Source organism: Oncorhynchus mykiss, chromosome 4 (assembly GCF_057628025.1).
Source record: "Oncorhynchus mykiss isolate SJ-2025 chromosome 4, ASM5762802v1, whole genome shotgun sequence".
NCBI lineage: Eukaryota > Metazoa > Chordata > Actinopteri > Salmoniformes > Salmonidae > Oncorhynchus > Oncorhynchus mykiss.
In genome coordinates this window covers 90,840,404-90,850,093 of record NC_143025.1, presented here as the reverse complement: position 1 = coordinate 90,850,093, position 9,690 = coordinate 90,840,404, and the positions used below count along the sequence as shown (strand labels likewise).

Sequence of the window (9,690 nt, the reverse complement as noted above, 5' to 3'; positions counted from 1 at the left end):
CACAATAACTGTTCGTCGGGAGCTTCATGAAATGGGTTTCCATGGCCAAGCAGCCGCACAGAAGCCAAAGATCACCGTGCGTAATGCCAAGCGTCCGTTGGAGTGGCGTAAAGATTGCCGCCATTGGACTCTGGAGTGATGGATCACGCTTCACTGTCTGGCAGTCCGACGGACTAATCTGGGTTTGTTGGATGCCAGGAGAATGCTACCTGCCCCAATGCATAGTGCCAACTGTAAGGTTGGTGGAGTAGGAATCATAGTCTGAGGCTGTTTTTCATGATTTTGGGTTAGGTCCCTTAGTTCCAGTGAAGGAAAATCTTAACCTTAAGGGCAATACAATGACATTCTAGACGATTCTGTGCTTCCAACTTTGTGGCAACAGTTCGGGGAAGGACCTTTCCTGTTTCAGCATGACAATGCCCCTGTGCACAAAGCAAGGTCCATTCAGAAATGGTTTGTTGAGATTGGTGTGGAAGAACTTGACTGACCTGCTCAGAGCCCTGACCTCAACCTCGTCGGACAACTCTGGGACGAATTGGAACGCAGACTGCGAGCCAGGCCTAATCGCCCAACATTAGTGCCCGACCTCACTAATGCTCTCGTGGCTGAATGGATGCAAATCCCTCCCAGAAGAGGGAATACGGCTGTTGTAGCAGCAAAAATGGGACACCAACTCCAAATTGATGCCCATGATCGTGGAATGAGATGTTGGACGAGCAGGTGTCCACATACTTTTGGTAATGTAGTGTAGCTCAGATTGCCACTCTAAGCTATTGTACACCATTACATAATATGGAAACCATTACTATGGAAACCAATAATATGGAAATCGTTACTATGGAAACCAATAATATGGAAATCATGTCCTTTTCAGGATCACTTAGTGTGAAGAAACCAGTTCACACCAAGTAAAACGTACATCATTTACCATCTTTGTCCTTCAATAAAAATGAATGAACTGTTACAAGACTTAGCACCGGAGTTTCTCTTTCTTTCTTTTTGCTCTCGGAGGACCTGCGCCCTCAGGACTACCTGGCCTGAGGACTCCTTGCTGTCCCCAGTCCACCTGGTCGTGCTGCTGCTCCAGTTTCAACTGTTCTGCCTGTGGCTATGAAACCCTGACCTGTTCACCGGACGTGCTACCTTGTCATCTATGAACATTTGAACATCTTGGCCATGTTCTGTTATAGGACTGGCCACCCCTCATAGCCTGGTTCCTCTCTAGGTTTCTTCCTAGCCACCGTGCTTCTACATCTGCATTGCTTGCTGTTTGGGGTTTTAGGCTGCGTTTCTGTATAGCACTTTGTGACATCGGCTGATGTAAAAAGGGCTTTATAAAATACATTTGATTGATTGAGTTTACTGAGACAAAAGTTCCTAAAGATTTTTTTTTTATAGTTATACATTACGTTTACATTTACGTCATTGGGCAGACGCTCTTATCCCGAGCAATTTATTACAGTTAGTGGATTCACCTTACGGTAGCTCGGACAACCACATAGATATCACGGTCATAGTAAGTATATTTTGAACAATAAAGTAATTATTTGTAAAGTCAGTGCTAATAGGAAAAGACAAGTGCGAGTGTTAGTACTTTATTCTTTTTTTTACGTAAATAGATGTACCTTACGAAAGGTACGCCCACAACAACTGGGCAGGATTTCAACACGGAAGACAAGCCAAATTTGAACACCACTGCAATATCGTATGCCACCGCAACAGGTCGCTGTTGACCACACTAGACGCCGTGTGACGCGTGGGTTGACGTCACGAATTTAACTTGAAATGCCCTCAACATCCTCTGTTCTCTCGCCGGGCGCAGTGGCGTGCGCCTGTAATCCAAGTTGCTGGGAGGCTTAGGCTGGCGGATCGTTTGAGCTCAGGAGTTCTGAGCTCCAGTGGACTATGCCGATCGGGTGTCCGCACTAAGTTCGGTATCGATATGGTGCTCCTGGGGGAGCCCGGGACCACCAGGTCGTCTAAGGAGGGGTGCACCGGCCCAGGTCGGAAACGGAGCAGGCCAAAGCCCCCGTGCCGCTCAGTAGTGGGATCGCGCCTGTGAATAGACGCTGTAGTGCAGCCTGAGCAATACAGCGGGACCCAGTCTTTTTGAGCTTTTTTTTCCGTCCAAACATCTTTATGAATCTGTTGGTTTGCATATGAAACAGAAATATGCTATTACGACACATTTGTACACTTGTATCGTGAAGACAGACGTCAATGTATAATATCAATTGAAAGTAAATGGAAACGTTGATTTAACCAGTCCAGTGACAACAATTTGTAACGATAATGTTCATTTATTAGCTTCACTTTCGCCCGTTTCTCTGATTTAGCCACGATGTGACAAACACCTCCTGCTGGTGGTCCGGCGTAACTACAACTATCTTTCTGAATACTTCATCGAGAGTTCCAGTAGTGGGCGCTGTTCTGGCTTCATACTGCTAAGCAACATCATTGTAAAGAAGTTATTTTCTTCTTTGGAATAACATTCTGTAAATTCTATTAAAATTACAATGAAGTATGAAAACAAAAAGTTCTGAAACTTGCAGCAAATCATATTATAAAATCATTGGTTTCACAAATCATTGAAAAAGACGAAAACAAACCAAATGCAACCCATTTGCATAAACCTTTTTATTTATTAGCATTTATTAGCATTTTCTGTACACTGATTACAGTTTGTGGTCCTCAGGGTGGTAGAGCTCACTCATCAGCCGGTAGATGTAAGAGGGAGCGTTGCCGCCGATGTTAGAGATGAACAGAGTGATGAGTTCAGGAGGTACGTAGTCGAACACTGGGCAGTACACGTTCACCTTGGATAGAATCTCTCCTACAGAGACAAACAGAGGTCAGAATCTCTCCTACAGAGACAAACAGACAGAGATCAGAATCTCTCCTACAGAGACAAACAGAGATCAGAATCTCTCCTACAGAGACAAACAGAGATCAGAATCTCTCCTACAGAGACAAACAGACAGAGGTCAGAATCTCTCCTACAGAGACAAACAGAGATCAGAATCTCTCCTACAGAGACAAACAGACAGAGATCAGAATCTCTCCTACAGAGACAAACAGACAGAGATCAGAATCTCTCCTACAGAGACAAACAGACAGAGATCAGAATCTCTCCTACAGAGACAAACAGGTCAGAATCTCTCCTACAGAGACAAACAGAGATCAGAATCTCTCCTACAGAGACAAACAGAGATCAGAATCTCTCCTACAGAGACAGACAGGTCAGAATCTCTCCTACAGAGACAAACAGGTCAGAATCTCTCCTACAGAGACAAACAGGTCAGAATCTCTCCTACAGAGACAAACAGGTCAGAATCTCTCCTACAGAGACAAACAGGTCAGAATCTCTCCTACAGAGACAAACAGAGATCAGAATCTCTCCTACAGAGACAAACAGAGATCAGAATCTCTCCTACAGAGACAAACAGGTCAGAATCTCTCCTACAGAGACAAACAGGTCAGAATCTCTCCTACAGAGACAAACAGACAAGAGGTCAGAATCTCTCCTACAGAGACAAACAGACAGAGATCAGAATCTCTCCTACAGAGACAGACAGGTCAGAATCTCTCCTACAGAGACAAACAGACAGAGATCAGAATCTCTCCTACAGAGACAAACAGACAGAGATCAGAATCTCTCCTACAGAGACAAACAGACAGAGATCAGAATCTCTCCTACAGAGACAGACAGGTCAGAATCTCTCCTACAGAGACAAACAGACAGAGATCAGAATCTCTCCTACAGAGACAGACACATAGAGATCAGAATCTCTCCTACAGAGACAGACAGGTCAGAATCTCTCCTACAGAGACAAACAGACAGAGATCAGAATCTCTCCTACAGAGACAAACAGAGGTCAGAATCTCTCCTACAGAGACAAACAGACAGAGATCAGAATCTCTCCTACAGAGACAAACAGAGGTCAGAATCTCTCCTACAGAGACAAACAGAGATCAGAATCTCTCCTACAGAGACAAACAGACAGAGATCAGAATCTCTCCTACAGAGACAAACAGACAGAGATCAGAATCTCTCCTACAGAGACAGACAAACAGAGATCAGAATCTCTCCTACAGAGACAGACAGGTCAGAATCTCTCCTACAGAGACAAACAGACAGAGATCAGAATCTCTCCTACAGAGACAAACAGGTCAGAATCTCTCCTACAGAGACAAACAGACAGAGATCAGAATCTCTCCTACAGAGACAAACAGAGGTCAGAATCTCTCCTACAGAGACAAACAGAGGTCAGAATCTCTCCTACAGAGACAAACAGACAGAGATCAGAATCTCTCCTACAGAGACAAACAGAGGTCAGAATCTCTCCTACAGAGACAAACAGAGGTCAGAATCTCTCCTTCAGAGACAAACAGACAGAGATCAGAATCTCTCCTACAGAGACAAACAAATGAGGACATTTTCTTTTTAATCAGTCATTTAATCAGTATTTTACACAGACAAAGCGTTGATTACCTCTGGTGTTACAGACACTTTGGTAAAGAGTCTCAAGAGTATAAAACATTGAAATAAGTTCTCAATTAAAGTACTACCTGCTGTGAAGGGAAGCACCTCGTGTGGGGAGACAAACTTATGGAATGTGTCCTCTTCATTGGGAAACTGAGAACAGGAAAACAACTATTAACATCATTCAATGATAAGGAGCTTTCAGGTGAAGAAATGGCTCACTGACATCCACTGACATTTATAAAGCCTCTTCTTACATCAGCTGATGTCACAAAGTGCTGTACAGAAACCCAGCCTAAAACCCCCAAACAGCAGGCAATGCAGGCGTAGAAGCACGGTGGCTAAGGGGAAAAACTCCCTGGAAAAGGCCAGAATATGGTTGTGAATACCTGAGGAGAGAGCTTGAACATGGGAGCACAGATGATGAGCGGAGTAGAGTGGTGCCTGGCTGCTAGAGCTACAGAGTGGGTTCCGTTGACCGCCCGGAGCCCGCCATTGGCCAGAACCGTCTGTGTGCCGATGATGACCTGTAAACCCCCACAACTGGTCCATTAACAGTAGTCAAGCTATCAATAGTTTAGAAAGAGCAACATCACAGTAAAAACAACAACAACAACAGTCAAACTCACCTTATTCACTCGGGACATCACTGCAAATATGGCAGCATCTGCTATTACAGTGGTCTCAATGCCCACTTTGGAGAGACCTGTAGCCATTTCATGACCCTTGGGAGAGGGACAAAGGTCATTACTGTAGCATATTAAATCATGAAATATTATGGAGAGAAGAAATTAATTAAATAGATGCCTGCTTCCTTTAGCACTACTGTATATACATATAGATAGATAGAAGGATGGAGGGATGGATAGAGGGAGGCAGGCAGGGAGGGATGATGGATGGATGGAGGAAGGGAGGGATGATGGATGGATAGAGGGAGGGATGATGGATGGATAGAGGGAGGGAGGGATGATGGATGGATAGAGGGAGGCAGGGATGATGGAGGGAGGGATGATGAATCGATAGAGGAATGATGGATGGATAGGGGGAGGGATGATGGATGGATAGAGGCAGGTATGATGGATGGATAGAGGCAGGGATGATGGAGGGAGGGATGATGGAGGGAGGTAGGGATGATGAATCGATAGAGGGATGATGGATGGATAGAGGGAGGGATGATGGATGGATAGAGGCAGAGATGATGGATGGATAGAGGCAGGGATGATGGAGGGAGGGATGATGGAGGGAGGGAGGTAGGGATGATGAATCGATAGAGGGATGATGGATGGATAGAGGCAGAGATGATGGATAGAGGGAGGGAGGGATGATGGATGATAGAGGGAGGGATGATGGATGGATAGAGGCAGAGATGATGGATAGAGGGAGGGAGGGATGATGGATGGATAGAGGCAGGGATGATGGATGGATGAAGGGATGATAGATAGAAGCATGCAGGGAGAGAGGGGCCGATAGGGATGGAGGTACAGTTGGATGGTGGGTTGATGGGAGTGACTCAGGGATGAAAGGATGGCGTATACCTGGCAGAAGGGGGCACACTCGGCCACGATGACGTGGAACTTGCGTTTCCTCGCTGCGTCTTTGAGGAAGGCCTCCACGGTGCGCGAGCGGCCGACAGTCATGATGACCTCGTTGGAGTGGATGTGCTCCAGGGCTTGCATGGCGATGTTGTCTGTGGTGCCATCTGGGAGAGAGGAAGACGACAAGAAGGAGAATATAACAGTAAGCTCAGTGCTGCTTGACCAAGAATAATATTCTCATAGGATCTTTAGGAATAAGCAGTGTACAGATTACAAGCACTAGAGAACACACAGTCTGAGATGTTATTTTCCTTATGCTTCAGTTAAGCGACATGATTATATCTCCCTCACTAACTTTAAGCATCAGCTATTAGAGCAGCTCACAGATCATTACACCTGTACATAGTCCATCTGTAAATAGCCCATCCAACTACCTCATCCCCATATTGTTATTTATTTTCTGCTCCTTTGCACCCCAGTATCCCTACTTGCACATTCATCATCTGCACATCTATCACTCCAGTGTTTAATTGCTAAATTGTAATTATTTCGCCACTATGGCCTATTTATTGCCTCCCTAACCTTACTACATTTGCACACACTGTATATAGACTTTTTCTATTGTAATATTGACTGTATGTTTTGTTTATTCCATGTGTAACTCTGTGTTGTTGTTTTTGTCGCACTTCTTTGCTTTATCTTGACCAGAGGTCGCAGTTGTAAATGAGAACTTGTTCTCAACCAGCCTACCTGGTTAAATAAAGGTGTTCTCAACTAGCCTACCTGGTTAAATAAAGGCGTTCTCAACTGGCCTACCTGGTTAAATAAAGGTGTTCTCAACTAGCCTACCTGGTTAAATAAAGGTGTTCTCAACTGGCCTACCTGGTTAAATAAAAGGTGAAATTAAATAAATGAAAAAGCTTAACAGCTGCTGGAGAGTATTTGATATCGGTTGGTGTTAATATATGTGTGTGCCATCCGTGAGAATCTTACCCAGCTCTGTGAGGAGTTCATTGATGGCCTCTATGACGTTGGCTTTGAGATGAACAAAGTGTTGTCTGAAGTTCTCCTCACTCAGCTCCCCTGCCGTCAGCAGCTTGTGGAGGGACTCCTGCTGCTCGGTCTCCTCACTGCTACCACGGGACCTGAGGAAACAAACAAACAAAAACATAGTTGACATGAGAAGAGAGTGACAAGCTGGGTATATTTCAATTGAAACGACCATAGAACAACAAGACATTGTACAGATGGTGGCTTTAACATGAGTAGAGTGGCAACTGAGAGATCGTCAACAAGTCCGTCTATTACATAATTAACCAGATTCTGTTTAGCTAACGTTCCACTCGCTGTACTCCATGGCATATGCTCAAAAAGATGTTTAGCATGACAGGGTTGGTAAGGAGTGGAACAATAGCTAAACAGATTGGTATGATATGGACAACCATAACAAGGGTATCAGACACCAGATGAACAATGTTGATTTACAAACTGTCAGCCTGTTCTTTGAAGGAACATTCCCCAGAATCCCCCATCTCTCTCACCTGGCATACTCCTCCCTGATGATCTTGAGCACGCGCCGTACCATGTTGCCCACGGTGGTCTCGGACGGTTGGGCGGCCGTCATTCTCCTTCCCTCATTGCGAATGATCTCCATCAGGTCACCTGTTATGACATACAAGAGGATTTCTTTGTCACGCGTCATTCCAGGTAAGTGAATAGAGAGATAGTATTTGGTGTTTTTTTGTAGGAACCAACTCCACCTACGGGGAATATTATTCACGTTTTTTTAGGGGTTTCGGATAAAACGCTGAAAATAAAGTCTGTGGTAAACACAGGCTTAGGATATCTTATATGCTTTGTTATATGAGAATCTTTATTAGCTAACTTCACTTTTTGTGAATTTTGAAGAATTTATGTAATGATAAATGTAAAAAAAAAAAACACAAAGCACTTAAAGAAGCCTTCATAATTCATAAAGGTCATGTTAACTGACTGGTATTATCGCATAGAACAAAATGTAGAAGACCTCCTAAGCCTGTGTTAACCTCAGACCTTATTTTCGGCATGTATCATTTATTCCCCATAGGGATGGCTGGACGAGCCAGAGATAACTTATTTCCGGGTTTTAGGACTACAAATTGGCGCGCTCTATTATCAAAGACTTTTAGAAATAACCCAAGATAGACCACAGACCACAGCCTGTCGTTTCCAATGGGAGCAAATTAAATCATAGTGGTCAGAATAGGCAAGGAGATAGTGAGCTCCTATTGGCGCGTTCTAGCATTTATTTGCATATTTCCGTTAGGTAACGACTACTATATGAAGTGCGGGTGTTCATTAACTTTATTCACCCTTGCTCTCTTAAACAATGCCATTTTTTAAAACTTTGGCAAAGGTTAAAGTCAAAGTCTGAAGTTAAAGTCTGTTTTGGAAACAGAAAACTGTATAGAGTTCAAATGTTTAACGATGAGAAAATTAGCAGAATTTCGGACAAAATCCATTTCGCTCCATATTCTCCCACTGGGCTTCCTCTCATCACCATATTTGGTAGTGAGTAGAAACGTCAAGCGGATGCTTCACATTTTTAAGCCGGTGAAATATCTGTGCTATTATGTTCAGACATAACACCATTGACCAGTTTCAAAATTGCATCAGCTTTTCATGGCTGTTCAGATTTTGACAGCTGGCTAAAGTTACTATCACAATGCGTCTGATAGCGGATAAAACGTTGGTCACAAATGTCAAATGTAATTTACAAAAACACTTATAGCTAGCTTGAGAACTAGAAAACCATTAATCTAGCCATCGAATAAACTAGCTAGAGTGCAGCTGTTATAACGTGTACCTGCGCTGCTCCATCGTGCTTGGGCTGTTATTCTCCGAAGCAAATATGTGGTTTCTCTGGCCATTTCCCCCGACCCTCGGAGGGGTCCTGTCCCACTGCCTCCCCGCTTCAAATCGGCAAGAAAAGCCTCGATTCGTTCCGTAAGATCTGTTTCCTTGTCTGCCCCAGGCATATTGTTTTTTAAATTCACTTGCTAGATGCTGTATAAAAAACTATTTGATGTTGTCACACATTTACTGAAGAGCGAAATTGAACCGGAACTACATTGTGCGTGAAGGAAGGCGCTTCCGGGTCATTATATTAGTCCAATGCTGATTGGACCAAATGATTAGAAACGCACATCTTACAATATTTTCATAGATTTCATAAGTTATTAGACAGTAACAAGTAGACAGTACTCGTGTAACCTTTATAAAATGTATATTATATCGCTCCATCTTCATCTTTTATATATATATATATATATATATATATATATGATCCACTTATGAAGATGCCATAATGACAAAGATGTTTAGAACCAAGCAGGAGCTAGTGAGATCCTGGTGGTGCCTTAGGGAACTCCTTCTCTGTGAAGCGCTTGTGCAGTAACTCAATTCACCCATGCACTCTTTCTAAACAAAGCTCTTTGTAGAAATGTTGGCAAAGTCAGCACAATGCACTCCACTGATGCATATTTTAGTGTTGTAAACAGAAAGCTATATGGAATTAAAATGTTTTAAATCGACGAGAACATGCAGAATGTCGGCTAAAACCCACTGCCGGACACTTGGCTTCCTCTCATCACCATATTTGGTAGTGAGTGGAAACGCCAACTGGATTTTTCA

At 43.6% G+C, this 9,690-nt stretch overlaps 1 protein-coding gene and 1 non-coding gene across 2 annotated transcripts; one reads left to right on the top strand and one right to left on the bottom strand.

Moving 5' to 3' along the window:
- The first annotated feature begins 1,811 nt into the window (after window positions 1-1,811).
- On the top strand, window positions 1,812-2,110 carry LOC149984185 (signal recognition particle RNA). Its single transcript, XR_016495659.1, has one exon.
- Window positions 2,111-2,619: 509 nt separating this feature from the next.
- Window positions 2,620-9,165, bottom strand: LOC110522643 (translation initiation factor eIF2B subunit beta). Its single transcript, XM_021601116.3, has 8 exons — window positions 8,864-9,165; window positions 7,560-7,680; window positions 7,012-7,163; window positions 6,019-6,182; window positions 5,113-5,208; window positions 4,873-5,010; window positions 4,570-4,636; window positions 2,620-2,833 (listed from the first exon to the last, which is right to left on the bottom strand). Exons 1-8 carry the CDS (start codon window positions 9,033-9,035, stop codon window positions 2,676-2,678), a joined length of 1,068 nt encoding a protein of 355 aa, XP_021456791.2. The 5' UTR covers window positions 9,036-9,165; the 3' UTR covers window positions 2,620-2,675.
- Between the last annotated feature and the right edge of the window lie 525 nt (window positions 9,166-9,690).

Bases quoted from the DNA above. Each gene is read 5' to 3' on its own strand.
- LOC110522643 (XM_021601116.3), bottom strand. From the start codon at position 9,035: ATGCCTGGGGCAGACAAGGAAACAGATCTTACGGAACGAATCGAGGCT. The intron at 7,164-7,559 runs GTGAGAGAGATG...TTGTTTCCTCAG, and splicing joins ATCAGGGAGGAGTATGCCAG to GTCCCGTGGTAGCAGTGAGG. The intron at 6,183-7,011 runs GTAAGATTCTCA...CCTCTCTCCCAG, and splicing joins TGAACTCCTCACAGAGCTGG to ATGGCACCACAGACAACATC.